The sequence below is a fragment of the Melanostigma gelatinosum genome, assembly GCF_949748355.1.
Source record: "Melanostigma gelatinosum genome assembly, chromosome: 18".
Taxonomy (NCBI): domain Eukaryota; kingdom Metazoa; phylum Chordata; class Actinopteri; order Perciformes; family Zoarcidae; genus Melanostigma; species Melanostigma gelatinosum.
Genome location: NC_136651.1, coordinates 8,564,493 through 8,581,848, shown reverse-complemented (window position 1 = coordinate 8,581,848; position 17,356 = coordinate 8,564,493). Strand labels below are relative to the sequence as shown.

Below are 17,356 nucleotides of genomic sequence, written 5' to 3'. Positions count from 1 at the left end.
TTCCAATAAAGTCTTGGGGGTTAAAAAAGGAAGATCTAGTTCAGAGTAAGCCATACATTTTATACAACAAATCACAATTAAAAACGATGACGTCATTTAGATTTCAGTCCATTTATTTGAATTACTAGACAGTGATCCATAATTTCTTTGCACATCCTCAATACAGCACTGAAGACTCACGGGTGAGGGGACATGCACTGATGCACAAACACACACATACATGCGTGTGCACACACAAGATATTGTGCTTCACAGAAATCCCATCTTTAATTTACTGAGGTTTATTCTTAAAGATCCAAGAGAAGCTGAAGAGATGATTCTCAGTCTATATATCGTAGAAAGTGATTGAAAACACACACTGAAAGGATATGCTCCGACACTCCACTGATAACTTGGTTTCATATTTAACTTATTCCTCTTCGGTCTCAGATAGACTCTCTGAAGTTGTAATTGCTGTTTGTAGATTTGTTTCCCGCAGTTTTAAAACGAGAATTAAGGAGTGGATTGCTTAAATGCAGTAACTGGTCATCTATGGCACAAGGTTTTTTTTTTGTGCACACAATGTGCTTTTATTGTACATTGCTGACACACAAGTCGCCTGTTTATCTGAAATACTGAGAGAGTGTGACCAGTAAAGGGTGATATTATTGCTTCACTGCTTCTCATGCACACAACTACAACGCTATAGACTCTACAAATGGATTTGTGCAGTTGTACGTCTGGTTTGTAATGGCATTTCCTACTCCCTACCGTGAACAACGATGCTACTCTGTAGGTGCTGCCAGGCGTCACGCTTGACGATATAGTTCTCTGGATTGCCAGTGTTGAGGTACAGTAGATGCTACAGCAGCCATAAAGAATGAGATCCAACTCTTTAGTTTTAACAGGAGCTGTTGCAAGTTTTGTTTTCATATTAAACTCCAGTGTCTAATCAACAAACACTGACACACACACACGCTTAACAAGCCTTTGACTTTTTCCAGCTTCACCCGTACAATACAACAGTGACTTCAGAACATTGAGATAACCTGTCCACTTAGGATGTTTGTGTTTCAGAGCTGGTGGCACCGGCTGCGTCTGGTCTGTTGGGAAGGACGAAGGAACAAAACGGAGACATTAACGGCTGGTATGTTTATGTGTTGGTGACAGAAGAAAAATGGCCTTGAGTAAGCAGTCTGTGTGTGAACTTAAACATCTTGGAGGACTTACTCTGTTCTGCCTGCTGCTGTTGGATCCAGTCCCAGCAAAAAACTATTCCGTCTTGAATGAAAGAAGAACATAAAGTGGTTGTTAGAGCAGAATTTATTGTCCTGAAGTGTTATTATGCTCTGGTATTTGGTGAATTTTAAGATGTGCAACTTATGATGCAATGCACAATTAATCAGACAGAGAACAGTGCGTGACTTCTGCAGTGTCGTTTCAACATTAATTATCAGTGTAATAGATCACTCTGCAATAAGGACTGGCTCCTTTATTTTACTGTAATGATAAATGAGATGTAAGCAATGCATTTAGCATCTTTAGCAACTTTCTCCCCCTGTGTCCTTCCTAGAATTGCAACCATAGCCAAATCTAATTGGTTCTCATCCAGCAGAAGAGTCCCTGTGATCTAAAAGTGAGCCATCTGATAAATGAGCGCTCCAGCCAAGGATACAACCGGGGCAGGGGCCACTGCCTTCACAGGGGGAAATAATGAGAGTAAATGCTTACTTTGAGTTATCTGCTGCATCCTTCAGTTCCTTGTCAAGTCTAGAGGTGAGAGTTCAAATGAAAAGATGAATATAAAGTCATTTAATAAGACAACTGAGGCTCTTGAGGAGGTGGGGGTGGTGCAGCGTTTGGGGCTTTGGGGGGACTCACCTAACGATGCACTCTGGGATCTGGATGCAGTCCATGGGGATGGATTTGTGCAGTTCGTCCAAGCTGTTCACGTACTTAATCTTACTGCTGAACTTGGTGCTGTGACAAGAGCAACACACGCATGAAAAGCACAGTGAACGTAACCAGCTTGGCATCAGAGAAACTCAATTATAATCATTTTTTTCTTTCAAAAGTAAAACTTAAGTGGTTTAACTCTGCTGCAGTGGGCCAATCAAACCGTGAACGGTCTTTTACTTGTATAACGCATTTCTATTCGTCCAACCACTCAAAGCCCTTTAACACTACATGACATTCACCCATTGATTCTTACCAGTCACACTTTGCTGACTGTAATAAACAACAAAGTGAGAGATCAAATGGGAGTTGATGCCTTTTGTCTGGCTTATCATTTTGTAGACAATGCAATGGCAGAGTAACTTAACTTGCCAATAAGGATCAAAGGTTGAGCTCAAGATTTATATGTTGATTAATAACGAATTATAAAAAATACAAAGAATTTAGCTGGAGACCAAAACAACTTTGAAGTATTTTGTCTTTCCAACACTGGTGTCTTCAAGTCCTTTGCCTTTGTCGGGCACTATTACTGTCTGTACAAATGTTCATGGCAATCCATCGAGTAGTCGTCCAGATGTTCCAGTGGTGGACCGACCAATAACCTGGCACTAAACCCTAGACTATCACTGCAATCCCTCAAAATGAAAATGCGATAATTTGTACCTGATGAAGGGCTTGGTAATGGCTAGAACAGTCCTGATAAACCATGACGGATGGAGAATAATGAAGGATTTCAAATTCTTCCTGAGCCTGAAGACGACACAATATCACATGTTAGTGTTTATGTTTATGTTGCATTTTCACAAGTTATGCTATTATCTCTCACAAGATCACGATATTATCACATAACTGACCTTCTGTCAATCATCTGATAGCATTTCTTCAGCCAACCAAGGCCAGGCATTCTTCTGTGGGGTGTGGCTCCATTCAGGTACACGATCATGTAGTCCTCTGCAACAATCAGCTCCAGTGTACTGATCACATAGCTCAGGACAAACAAACACACACACACACACTTAAAAACTCACTGACTTTGACTTCCACCCTAGGAATTAGCACTAAACACAAAGTACAGCAGAGGCTGATGGTAATGGCATTAGGTATTTGGTGATCAATGATGACATTTTGACAAAGGTTCTAACAATTCATCGGTATGGGAAGATGAACGTCTGTACACAATTTCATGGAAATCCTTCCAATGTCGACCTCTTGTGCTACAAAGAAGCACTAACTCGTGAATGTCTGTACAGATTCATCGAATAAATGTGGAGGTATTTAAGTCTGAGCCAAAGTGGTGGGTCAACTGACGGACCTATATTGCCATCCATAGAAGCATGGCTTCATGCTCCAGAGATATCACATTCCCAAGAATGCGACGGACGGACGGACAACCACGACGGGCAGGCATAAAAATGTGACAAATACACCAAAACCATTAGCTTGTGTGTAGAACCACTAGGACAATAACATTGTAGTTGTTTGAGTAATTAACCAAAACAGAATATTACATTGCGACTACAATGTTACACAACATTGTGCCACCATCACAACTGCGTACCCCTTGCAAAAACTCTCCCATTTCTGCCACTGCACCAGTCATGTATTCCAATCAGGAAACATTTCAGGAACCAACAGGAAAACAATGTCTCGGTTTTTAACATTATGTACGTCAGAATGGTGAAATGCAAGAAGAAGAACCTTGTTTTGTGACTCTGAATGCCAACAATATGAGGAAGTAGGAGACTGTCTTTCTACGCGTTTCGAGAACTACCAGAACTTCAAGAAATGTCTCTACTCTGACGTAAGCTACGAGAAACTGGTACAAATGTTGCTTCATGGATGAGCTGTTTTGCTTTGAATTTCTCCCTTTTTTAAATCCTCTTGCATCCATCTCAGCAGCTCAATCAGACTTCTACCTTTATAAAATCCAATACTGTGAATCAAACCAATTAATTTTTGATCTCTTTGTCATTTCTCTCCTCAATCCCCCCCCCCACCATCTCTCATTCTTCTCGGTCAGCAGGGAACTTTGTCATCTCCTTTGAAAATAGTTGACAATATTTCCAGCCAACATAGTCCTCCCTAGTTTCCTCAACAACTCCTCTTTCTTCAATGACTCGGGGCTCACTCCGACTCTCCTCTCTTTCTGATCCAATGTCATTCTCCAGCTTACAAATCAACACCGCCGATCCACTCTGTTTCGTGACTATTGTGATCATCTCCCACTGACATCAAGCTGCATACCATTCACCTCCCAGCTATAGTTAACTCCTCCTCGCAAGGATTCAGACATCAAGCCATCTGGCATCAGAAAGTGCAGACGCCGTGGTTTACCTCCTTTCATTTCTGTCCAAAACTCTCAGATGTGCCAGCTTCCTCAATATCTTTCACAGAACAGCCTGTGGGATCCCAATCACCCTGTCCAAGCATGAAATGTATCTGTGCCAGCACCACAGTGAAGACATCAACATGGGAGGTCTCTACAAACAAGCTCGACAATCACTTTATTTGAATAGTTTTCCTTGAGCAGAAGGGCCATGGCAGATTTGAAGTGTTAAGAAGCATCATCAACATGCAAAATACTATTTATGGAGAATAAAACGCATCTTTTGATTGTGGTCCCTGGTGGCGTTTGCTTTGTGTGAATTCAAAAAGGATGGCATCGGGTGTTAAAATGAAAAAGAGCCTGAGATGCGTCATTAAAAGGGTTTTCAGCACTGCTAGCAGCTCTGTGAGACTTTGTTGCTTTGAGATGCACGTATGCAAACATGCTCACAATGACAATGCTAACATGTTGAGGTTTAGCAAGCATGTCAATGTTAGCTTGTTTGCATGGGGAAAAAATGGCAAATTAATTCTCGAAGCAAACATGGTGATCCTCTGATTTTTCCACGAGCGCCACCATGAGGTTGGATGAAATCTCAAAGGGTCACCAAAGTAAGGGGTTGTCCTCTGGGGACCATGAATCAGATCAGATAGTTTTTAAGCCATGCATGCTAGTGGCATGGTTCTATGGATGGCAATATAGGTCTGTCAGTCGATCCACCACATTCGTTCAGAGTCAAATAACATTTACTAAATTAATTTGTACAGAGATTCAAGCTAAAAATCACCCCAAGGGCAATAACTGATATTTCTCGACAAAACTTAAAAAGTGGGCCAGTGTATGAACTGTTGAAAAAGTAAAAGACTGGTTAAATGTGTGTGTGTGTGTGTGTGTGTGTGTGTGTGTGTGTGTGTGTGTGTGTGTGTGTGTGTGTGTGTGTGTGTGTGTGTGTGTGTGTGTGTGTGTGTGTGTGTGTGTGTGTGTGTGTGTGTGTGTGTGTGTGTGTGTGTGTGTGTGTGTGTGTGTGTGTGTGTGTGTGTGTGTGTGTGTGTGTGTGTGTCATTGCACAGTAAAACTCACAGGAAGAGGTTCTCCATTATTTCATGGTAGTCCTCTCTGTCACTGTCCGGCAGGAAACAGGCAGTAAACACTATGATGGCATTCCCTCCGTTGCTATAGTAGCCTTGATGAAAACACAAAAATAAAATAAGAGTTAACAGATTCTGTTCCATTGTTGGTGAGAGCTTAGCCTTAATTAGCATAGTTTTCATAACTTGATTGCTCCCATATTTTCCTCTTTTTTTGTTCAGTTTATCTGCCAATCTGTGTCTCTTTTGTCTGACTGTCTCGTTTCCTCTCACTATTTTAATGATATTTCCTTTTATTCACCAACTCATTCATCACCAAATTTGGTGTCACTCAGACAGAGGGTCTTTTATCTAAATGACAGAGCTTGTGATATTTTCAGTGACAGATATCTCGGTTTCCATGGGACGGCTGTGTTTCACTTAAGCCCGCAGCACAGTGGGAAGGAAATACGCTACCTTCCCGTGGCCCTTGGACTTTAGAGGGCCCTATAGAGAGGAAAGAAAGAGATGGGGCCCCTGCCTGTGAAACAAATATGGCCTGATGCCGTATTCGGCCTCAATGTAAGACCCAGGTCAAATGTGACAACATAAATGGTGAAAAAGCAACTAAAAGTATTTTAGTAAGGGTTGGGTGACCATTATAAAAAGCCCCAATGCTCCCTGGCTCCCTGTCCTGCTCTCTGTGTTTTGTCGAGCTGAAATGATAAGTCAATTAATTAAGTAGTGACAGAAAAGGGTATTATTTTAACAATAGATTACAATTTTTCAAGCTTTGAATGCCAAGAAAGTTGTGGTTATAGCATCTCAAATGTGAGGCTTTGCAGCCTTTATTTTATTTTCTGACATTTTACAGTTTTTGACAGATTAACTGAAAATGCAGCCTTTCGATTATGGTTGTGCAGAGCGCTATCAACACACGTTCCCATCATTTTTGTGTAGATGCAACCACACCCATTTCTCCAATTATGTGTTTTTTCTTTGATTGGTCACTTGTCTATTCACACTAGAGAGTTGGAAGGGACTGCAGAGGCTACCCTTTATCAAAAAAACACTGTATATTGTTGTCAAGTGGCCAATTTTGAACTTGAATCCGATTGTTCTCATGTGCGGAGGACGTGTGAAAATGTCCACCGTGTTTTGTTTGTGGAGAGTTCCCTTTCGGGTGGCCACTGGATGATGTATTACTCATCAGCTGGCCTTAACTACAGCCTGTACTTCCTCAACTTTTGGTTGGCCCGCCTCCAAGTCAAAGTGAAGCATTTTTTGAAAATGAGACATCATTCTGTCGTCTCGTTACCTGAGAAGTGGCAGACGCCAGCTCCAAAACAATAGCTGATTGTGATACAGTAGACCAGAGATTATGACTTTTATAATCTGCTGTTACTTCCAGAGTCAGATATTCAGACCTGCTGTCGACTCAAACGCAACATATTTACTGTGTACAATCATTAAGTATTCCCACATAAAAAATGTTATATTCAAAATGTCTGACTAGAAAAAAAATTATACATCCATTTCCAACCTCTATAATAAACAAATTTTAGCAGATGGCCAGTAAGAGGCCACTGTTTAGAGGGAGTTTACTGAATAAGTCAAATGTGGTTCTGATAAGTGGACATAGTGGAAATGATGCCCTTGCATAGGCTCTTTAATCGTCACCTCCGTGGGAGATGACTCTCATGTAAGGCTCGATGACCTTCATGTTGATGCGGTGTTCCTGCTCCCCAATGACGACCGTCCTCCATAGTTTGCCGTCCTGACGCTCCTCCTCAGCGCTGTATGTCGGGATTGGATTGTAAGGCTCACTTGTCCCGCTCCTATTGGCTGCATTGGGGTCTGATAGAAGAAAAGACCAATACTGTGTTATCGGCACAGGTGTTACGAACATCATTGGGGATGGCTCTGCTGAGTTCGAGTGTCCCAGTGTGACGTTTAACCAGCATGTACAATACCAGGACCCTGAAACTGAAGCAGCTAAATGGAATTCAGCCATCAAAAGAGGTACTCAAAAGATTTAGAGGGGACATATTATGAAAAACTCACTTTCTCAGTGCTTGTGCACATACATTTGGGTATCTGGAGTGCCTACCAACCCACAAACTGTGAAATAAGACAAACCAGTTTTTCTGTCGGAGTCTCTCCACCCACGGCTTGAAAACTACCTTTGCAAAGGTGCGCCATGTTTTTCTCGCAAGCCAATCAGAGCACACTGGGCTTTTTCGGGAGTAGGGACAGAGGGCAACGCAAATATATTCAGACAGGCAGAATAAAGAAGTGTTTTTTGAACATCAGCAGAAGCCCAACATACAAATATGAAGCTAAAAATTAGCATGATATGTCCTCTTTAAATTCATGGTCAACCTTGGTGGTTTGGGGAATTAGACCATAAAACACAATAAGTTATAGTAGCTGTATCAAACTGGCATTGTCTGTATCCTGAATGACCCACCTTCCCAGTCCATTTCATGGTCCGTGTAGTCGAGGTAATCCCCCTCATCAGGAGTGTCCAGGTCATCAACATTAATGTCAAGATCATCTGGCGTCTCCCCCAAGTCATCCTCGCTCTGGTCCAGTGACAGGCTGATTCGAGGGGCAGAGAGCTTTTTTCTTTGGCTGAGACCTCCTTGCAGGGGAAGAGAGGTAGGCGGGACTGCAAAAAAAAACAATACATAAAAACAGTTGGTCACTTGGATCGTGGCTATCTTTCAGATATCAAAAACTGTTTCTTTCATTTTTTTCACTGTCAGTATGTTTTAATTCATGAGCATTGGTTGACTGACACTCACCGGGTCTGCCTTCGCCCCCCTCAGAGTTCATTTTACTCTCTGATGCCAGGTCCATCCCCACGAGGACCTAATGAGAAGATAATTAGTTGTTAAATATGACACAACAAAAACCTGGAGATTATCCAGACTATGGTGTAATGCAGCATACCCTAACCCTACTTTAAAGATGAATATTTTACATATAAAACACATGATACATGTCATTTAGAAACAGTGTCACCATCATATAGTTTGTCCACCAGAGAGCACCGACACGTTTATTTAACTGTATAATGTGCAGCTTAGTATGAATCTTGATCACAATTCTTTAAAAAACAAACAAATCTAAGAGATCCACGTGAACATCAACGTTAATCTTGTGTGTTCATGTTGAAAGAGTACGATGGGACAATATATCTGAGTCAGACATCACAACCTGCAGCATCTGTCGGGCTATACTACAAAGCATTCGTAAAAGAAGGCCCCCAAACACCAGCATGTGTTAACAGACGGTGTAGGAAATAGATTATTAAGTAAAATCGATCTATACCTCTGATATATTTCCACAGCTGAGAGAACATGGAGAGTAAGATAACAATGGTAAGGTTGTAAGGGGAGGGATGAGGAAAATGAGAAAGCTTTTGAGGTTAAAGGTCATCTTCCCCAGGGAATAATCCTTCCATTCAACCTGGAGGGGGGGGGGGGGGGGGATTCTGAGAGGGGGGGGGGGGTTGTTACATCATGACAAGCTCAATCCCCCTCCTCGCTGTCTTTTTCTATTGCTGATTCAAATCGAATGACTGTACGCTCGCATGAGCACAGATTGGGCAGAGATGCAAATTCACAGTGAGTCACGTGCGCTCACTCGCATGAAAAAAAGAAACGTCCTTGTTCCTCTTCGGGAGACTCTGCCTGGAACAAGGAAGATGTGATTGTAATACAGCTGCAAAAGAAAAATGACGATGGCTGATTCATAATGCTGATGATTCACATGTACAGTATGTGCACACACACAACAGAGACAACAAACATACGATGACACGCTAGCCGACACCGCGGAAGAACCAAAACCAGCCTCAGCTGTTATGTGCATCCTCCATGGAGGATGCTGAGCTGCTTCAGATCCACTTCAACAGCCCAGCACAGGATCACAGTGCTGATGACAGCAGCCCCTCCCTCACTCTCGCTTCCTGTCTGCTGGGTGTGAGGGGAAAAAAATAACAAGAACATATCCCTTCTTTGTGTCTCCGTGGAATAAAAGTAATTTACTCACCACGAGTGATGTTACGAGATGTGCCGACGCTTCGAAGCGTGTGTCGAGTAATTGAGGGGGCGTTTCCTCGAAGCGCGTATCGAGGCGTGCTTCATTTAGGGGAGGAGCCAAACATGATGACGTCCGAAGCCTCGCTGCCCGGCTGTACCACGTGACTGCTTCGGGAAGTGGTACAGATTTTGCCTCTGGAGTACTGGGAGAGGCAAAAATTCCTGTATCAAAATGTATATAGACCTGCTCTTGCGTTTTTGTGCACGCCAGCATCTTCTTTACCCTGTGAAAGAGTGTTTTCAAAGGCCGGAGAGGTTGTGTCAAAAATAAGGAATCGTTTAAAACCAAAAACTGTTGAGAAACTGTTATTTCTGAATAAAAATGAATAAAATGTCCCGTGTCCTGTACATCACTGTCCAAGTTACACAAGCATATTCAGTCCCCTCTTCCTAGTTCCACAAGCACTCTCACTGTCCTCTGCCTGCTTAAGCCCATGCCATTTTCCTAAAGTGACATAATAACATTATTACACAACCTGCCATATCATATGATACTGCCATTTTGGGAAAATTTACACACACAGAATACATTCAAAAAATATTTTATTATGCACATATGTGATCATTTATGTACAGAAATTATTTGGTCATACATTTTTGTAATTCATAGTCATTCCCAACAGCCATAACACACAAAAATCCAATGCATCACATTATGTGGTTCAGATACAGCTGCCTGTGATTATACACTTGGCCAGTAGGTGGTATCGTGTGCACATGAAGCTTCGAGAAATGAACCCTTTCTCGAACCAATTGGCTGAAGTGGTTCGATGCCTCATGAGGCTTCATCTCGCCATCACTAGTCACCACTGCTGGGGCTCGGGAATCTCTGTCCTTTTGCGTGGATCAGTGCATGGATGTACTTCCAAGTTCCCTGCCTATTTCCTTTTCCCCCCCCCAGCCTCTCGATGGAGATGCTCAGTTTACGGACAGCTCACAGCTTCCACCATTTTGTGGTCACATGACTCGGCCATGACCAAATAAGGGCGATCACCTGCTAGAACAGCTCTCTGCACAGCGGCTTCCTCGGGCAGTGGTACTGACCGGAGATATCGGAGGAGTTGTGTTTGTGTCATTATTCCCCTCGACTCGAGGGGGTAAACTCTGCGTGTATGTGTAAACGCTGTTATGTCATTACCACCTAGCGTGGGTCTGCCTTTAATGCCCGACAGTAGATTTATGAGCTTGACTTTGCAGTTACAAGATTATATTAGCCCTTGGTGTAAAAAAAGAAGCAATAATCAACTGTCAGGTTCATGTGCTGATAATATTCACGCGCTTTACCACAGGCTGGTAAGAATATAGCGACTGAACCAAAGCAAATAGCTGATGCTTACCATGCCCCTGTTTGTAAGGTAACTTCAAGTGTGTTCTTTATATTCTGTATAAGCGTTGAACTTTTTAACCATTAAGCAAGCAAACTACTGTATGGCTGCAAAGCTAAAAAGCAAGCAATAGTACCTGTCCTAGACAGTCTCTCCTTCCGTGTGGAAACGGGTTTGGTTCTCTGCACAGGTCATATCGTTTCACTTACCACTGTTCAGTCCCGACAGGAAGGCAGGAAGACAGAGAGCAGCCCGTCAGACCTTTGCACATTGTTGACCATTGTTTGGTTCAAAGGTTGTTGCCACAGTGTGCCAATCCAACCACGCCTGGAGCTCCAGCAGACACGCAATGCTGCCGCTGTCTTATATCATGAGATACCTCTGGTTTTTTTCCCTCATATGCATTTTTTTTATGTCAATAAAAAGTCACAGAATCCAGTTCATTTAAATACAGAAATTACATGTGGTTTCAATGTCTATGATTTAAAGTACGAAAAATATTATTTTCATAGGCTACATGGTTGTTGGTACATAAAAACATCAGCAGGCTATTCTTCCACTTCCTCCCAGAGCTGTAAAGCAGGGAGGGATGCATGGACATGACTTTGTCTAACCAGTTTGATACCATTTAATGTTGACGATCAAACAGCATGGGAATGAAAGGAACTCCTCTGTAATAGTTTAGTTCAATGATTAACTGGCATTGCAGTTGTCCATTTCTCTTCTTTAGCAATAAAAAATGTGCTTTTCTACCATGTATGGCACATTCTGTCTGCGTTTCTACAGTGGAATAGATAAAGATAAGATAAATGTCCCTTACCTGGCAATGCTGTCACATTGCCTTTCTTTGATGTCTGGGAACAAGCTGCAACCGACAGCAAATAACAGATAAAAATGTCCATAAATGTGTTACAACATGTGACTGTATAAGCTGGCTCCTTGTTCCTCAAGGGGAAACCACCACTTTGTTTGTTTTTAAGTTCTGGCAACCACAGCTGCCAGTATTTTACCGTATATTACACAGAATTGTTTTTACTGTGGTGGGTCTAACCAGTCCAGGTTGTCTCTGAAGATGGTATCTTTGACAGCTTTGAAGACCACCCGGATGTTGTTTGTGTCCGTGGCACAGGTGTAGTGTTTGTAAAGGGGTTTAGGATGCCCGCGGTGCCTCTCCATATACATTTGCAAGATGAATTTTTCCGCGGATCTGGCATCACACTGAGGCCCTGTGGAGGCAATTGTGGTCAAAAGTTTCTTTTAGGAAAATAAATTAAATAATTTTTCACTCATTTAATTATGCCAATATAATAGGCACTCTATAGTTAACTACAGTGAAGAGTCAAGTGAAAATTTAGACTGTTAGCAGAAATTAGTGTAGAAGTCATGGACGACTAACATTTTGTTCCATTGTGGGATTTCTTTTTGCTATCAATTAATCTTCTGATTCTATTCTTGATTAGTTTTGATACGTGTTGGAGAAAATATTCAGAACTAATCAATTCATCATTTCACCTCAACTCAGAATACTCAAACTGAATAAAATGACAATTACCAGTAAATGCCGGGAAGTAGGTTGCCAAATGAGACCGTTTGATTTTCTCCTCTAGCAAGTCCCTTTTGTTCAGGAAGAGAATGATGGAGGACTCTTGGAACCAAGGGTACGAGAGGATGGTCTTGAACAAGGCGAGGCTCTCTCTCAGTCGATTCTGTAGCAGGTGAGAAAAGACAAAAGACTAATGTATGGAAATAATAGTTGTTTTTACAGCTGGATGGTGAATAAAGGAAAAGTTACTAAGAAATGTCGCCATGGCACGAGGAATAAAAAATCATTAGGAATTTTGAAGCAGACAAAGGTTTTGACCTTACATCATTCTCACTCTCGTAAAGGACTTGATCGTACTCGCTGAGGGCCGCCAGAAAGATGATGGAGGTGACATTCTCAAAACAGTGGATCCATTTCTTCCTCTCTGAGCGCTGACCACCCACATCCACCATCCTAGAGACACATGCATGGATTGAAGTAAAATATGAAATGTCCTCGATTGTTAAAGGAATCATTCAGCATTTTGAAAAAATATACTTATTTGCGTTCTTGCTGAGAGTTAAATAAGAAGATGCTAAATATGAAGCTGGAGCTTAGCATAAATACTGGAAACAGAGCAAAACAGCTTGGTCCTGTCCAAAGGTTAAAAAAAAAGTCAGCCTACCAAATCATTTTCTGACTAAAACACACAATATAATTAACACATTATATCTGATATTCTCAATTAAGGCACAAACAGAAATTATATATATATATATATATATATATATATATATATATATATATATATATATATATATATATATATATATATATATATATATAGCTAATTAGTGAGCTTCTAGCTTTTTTCTTAACTTAACTTAGACAGAGCCAAGCTAGCTGTTTCCCAATGCCTCCAATTGTCATGCTAAGCTAAAGCTAGTCACCAGCTGTTTCTAGCTTCATATCAAGCATACAGACATGAGTGGTATCAATCGTCTCATATAACTCTTGGCAAAAAAGAAAATGAGAAACCATTTCTTCAACAGATGCGCTCTGAATTTGTTCCAGCACCAAATTAGTTAAATTTCAAAAACATCAACAGAATCTGAGAAGGAAAGCCACTGACAGGTTTTCTGACCAACACGACACACAAGGAAGAATTGTAATTGGGTTTTAGCACCCAGCAAACACTATGTTGTGTAATACAAGTTCAATACCCTACCTGAAGATGACTTGTGAAAGGTCAAAGGGGTACTCTATGATGCCTGTGGTGGGGACCCTGACCCTCAAGACGTCTTGCACGGTGGGGATGTATGACAGGCCTGTGATTCTGTCCAAGTCGTCGAGGTAACTGAAAAGTTAACAATGAATCCACATGTCATAGTCTGACAGGATAAAAGAGAACGTTAAACAGAAATTTGTATTGGTTGCATGCATATTAATAACCACGTTTTATCAGTATGAATCCCCATTCTTAAGTATAAGTTGATGAATACAAAATGAAGCACTGCAAAAGCTTTGGTCCTGTGAAAGAGCCTTGGGTTTATATAAAAGCCTTACTATTTGGCAGAGTCAGACAACTGGAATTCCCTCCTGCGGTCGTAGCACCTTTGAACACTGTGGTCATTCCACACCGTCCTAATGCCGTCCACCTGCCAAGCCTCCAGAGTGGACACCTGGTCTGCCTCCACTTGGCTCAGCTTCTGTGCGTGGCTCTGACACAAACAAGACATCCACAGGGGATTTTTCTAAACACACATTTTCAATCGTTGACTGACCTTTTAATAGACCATCAGGAGGCTGAGAACTGCAACAGAACTCCAATCTAGAACTAGGTGGATTTTGTGGAAATAAACAGGAACTCTTATGTGGTAAAAGTAGTTTGCACTCTATGGATGTTAATGTCCACCATTTTTGGTCTGGACTGAAATATCTCGACAACTATTGGACCGATTGCCATGTCATGGTCCCGAGACTATAAACTCGAATGATTTTGGTGATATTGAAGGCTACATAATAAATTGAGCAATCTTTTTTTGTTTTTTTTTAAACCTGCACAGTTTCTCACAATGTTCTGGTGATCGATGTAGTCAATCCGTAGAGTCTTCATGGCGTCGATCAGCGCCTGGATGGCTGTGACGATGTTCTGAAACACTAGCCGAGCGAAAGCTTTCCTGTCAGCTTCACTGTATCCAGTGCCATGGAGGATCCTCATCTGTTTGATGAACGTGCTCTTCCCACTTTCACCAGTCCCTAGGCAAATGAGATGAATGAGACCGAAGGATGAAAAATGGAATAAGATCAAAGCAATGCCAGAAATAGGACAAGCACTTTAAAAAAAAAAGAAAAGAAGAAGAAAGAAATCATCTGAATATCAATCAGTTGCAGCTAAACAGGATTTCGGCAACAAACAAACCAAAAATCGGTATTCTTAACAATGCAAGAAAATGTTTAGATGTTCAAGTTTCACAGATTCTGTGTTTATTTCCCAAGCTATAGCTGTGAATATGTGTACGTGAGTGGGCGCATATATGTACTTGGTTTCTTCAGGTGTATGCAAGCTGTCAACCTTGCATGCGTTTCTATTAAACGCCCCATTACTGAGCTTTTTGCTCAGATACAACAGCATGCACATGTACTGGTAAGCATGCTCTTTATTTTACAGCTGAAGGTTTGTGTTTGATCCACACGAGTCAATGCACAGCCATGTGCCTCCAAGTGAAACAGTTTCCTGCCGTCTGGTTGTTAATTTCTCTCGATAAGAGTGTCTGTTAAGCACCTAAAATGCCAGAAATGTTAACCATTAGACTGACCTTTACAGGAGAATATTCCAATCTCCAAACTCAAGTTGAAGTTTAAAGCAGCGCTGGCCTTTAAAACAAAGTCCTTCAGGCATTGTTTCCAACATACCCAACAGTCAAGCTTTTAGAAGTGGGCTGTTTTGATATGTCTGGGAAATATAGGCCTCATGTGAAGCTGTGACTTATTTCATTCGACCGATGTGTACCCATCATCATGGTCGCCAAAATAAAGGTTTGCACTATATGAAACAATCATTGTCTTTGTATGTTCTGCACTCTGCTCTTTTAACTGACCTGTTAAATGTATTTTGTATATGCACAATTCAGACAAAAGCAGCCAAACAAAACAATAAGAAGACAGCCTGCATGCATTGCATTGACCCAACATAGCTTTTACAATTAACCGTTATAATTGCAGACTGTCTTGTGAGCTAAAACATCCTAATCTAGCAACAGCACATAAAGCAGGCCTTCGCCAACTGTTTGAGAAATGCAAAAGGTAACCTGTACCTACAATAAAAAGCCACAGTGCAATCAAAACACATACCAAAGCCTTGCTATCTATCGATCCAGATACTTTTGTATTTGCAGGGTTTCTTAGTCAATCGACTACTTTGGTCCAGACTGGAATATCTCTAACTACATTTAACTTTTGGTTGGATCATGGTCCCCAGAGGATGAATCTTTTAGTTTTGGTGAAATGTCCCAACAACCATTTAATGGATTGTCAAGTAATGGATCTAAAATGTTGAAAAACTGACTAAGATGGTGAACATGGGAAATATTATGCCTGTTAAGCATCCGTACATTAGTATGCGAATGTTAAAATTTAGCTCAAAGCACCCATGGAAAATGTTTCACTCAGTAGCCTACATAATTTGGTCAAAGTTCTTAAAAAAAAAAAAAAAAAAAGTTTAACAAAACTAAAGTTGGCCAATAAAAAAAAATTTGCTCCTGAATCAACTTCTAAACGAACACTACAAAATGCATTTCCTGCTGAAAATGCGTTGGAATGCTGAAAGCTGAAATGAATCTCAAAAACATTGCTGAAAATAGATATCCAATTTAAAAAAAATTGCAAAAAGCTGAATAATTCAAAAAGTTGAAAGATTACAAATATGAAGTCATGTCACCCCTCTCCTGAAAGAGCTGAACATTTTGATAATCGAACGGTTTCTGTAGCTTAAAAGAATTCCAGCAGTGGTGATATTTGTTGTAGTAGTAGTAGTAGAAGTATTATTCGCAGTATAAGTATGAGAAGCTTAACAGCATTCCAACAACAAAGAAACAGGGTAACAATAGTTGGAATGCTTAACAGCATTCCAACAAATATAAGTAAAGCAGGCTCCATCACACTACAGCTACCATACTTTATTTCTAACATATCATAAATCACATTGACCAGTGGATGACGCCTCATCGCAGGCACTTCTTTTGTTACAGGACGATTTCTGTTGAGCTAAATGAGTCAGTATCAACCCAGACACGGAAACAAAACACGTTTGGCTTACAAATTACAGTAATTCTATTCACCGGAGTTACAACCATGAAATTATAATATAATTATTAATACAAAACAATCTATGATGACAACAGTTTTAAGTCATTTTGTGGACTACATTTAAATGGCAATATTCAAATTTTGATGGACTATATATTTAATGTTCATTTTTGTGAGTTTTAAATGTGTCAGAAGGTGAAAATGTGGTATTTAATTGTTTCCAAACATTTTCAATCACAGTGTGAACGTGTGGAAGTATTCATGAAGTAAACTGGCACTCACCTAAAAGCAGCAACTTCAACTCCTTGTGAGATTGTTTTTTATCAAGACGAAGTTGCCTCTCTATTTCTTTGTGTACTCTGCGTTTCTCCTTATTGTCATCATCTTCTGGCCGGCAGCACTCATCCATTCTTGTACAAGTCGATGCGCCGCTTTAGGTGAAACTGTGCCGCAGCTGACAGGGATTTAGTGAACTGAACGGATGTCAACTTTGCACCGACCTGTCCCGACCGGGAACAGGTGGCTCGGCGAGTCCTACTGCCTCGTGCAGGATCCAGTTCAGGTGCATTCCGCAGTCCTGGGGAGGCGGGCGGATGGGCGGCCTGGCTCAGAGCGAGAGGCAACGCGAGTCTATGCGGACGGCTCGTGTGTATCTGCTTACAAATCCACGCTCCAAAAAGGCCGCTGAATCTGAAAGTCTGTGCAGGAGGTGAAACATAATGGGGGACACCCAGTGCATTGTAGTCCAAAACATCTGTTTAAAT

General features: G+C 41.2%; 2 protein-coding genes across 2 annotated transcripts; both read right to left on the bottom strand.

The window, feature by feature from the left end:
* Positions 1–181: 181 nt before the first annotated feature.
* Positions 182–9,477, bottom strand: prune2 (prune homolog 2 with BCH domain). Its single transcript, XM_079288827.1, has 11 exons — positions 9,388–9,477; positions 8,136–8,202; positions 7,799–7,999; positions 7,009–7,185; positions 5,342–5,444; positions 2,790–2,921; positions 2,599–2,685; positions 1,861–1,959; positions 1,711–1,749; positions 1,210–1,260; positions 182–1,082 (listed from the first exon to the last, which is right to left on the bottom strand). The coding sequence occupies exons 2-11, from the start codon at positions 8,188–8,190 to the stop codon at positions 1,037–1,039; spliced, it is 990 nt and encodes a 329-aa protein (XP_079144953.1). The 5' UTR covers positions 8,191–8,202; positions 9,388–9,477; the 3' UTR covers positions 182–1,036.
* Positions 9,478–11,652: 2,175 nt separating this feature from the next.
* Positions 11,653–17,001, bottom strand: LOC306792078 (guanine nucleotide-binding protein subunit alpha-14-like; the record flags this gene model as incomplete). The annotated part of the gene is made up of 7 exons (XM_079289072.1): positions 11,653–11,988; positions 12,315–12,468; positions 12,629–12,758; positions 13,513–13,641; positions 13,851–14,005; positions 14,359–14,543; positions 16,875–17,001. 7 exons carry the CDS (start codon positions 16,999–17,001, stop codon positions 11,795–11,797), a joined length of 1,074 nt encoding a protein of 357 aa, XP_079145198.1. The 3' UTR covers positions 11,653–11,794.
* Between the last annotated feature and the right edge of the window lie 355 nt (positions 17,002–17,356).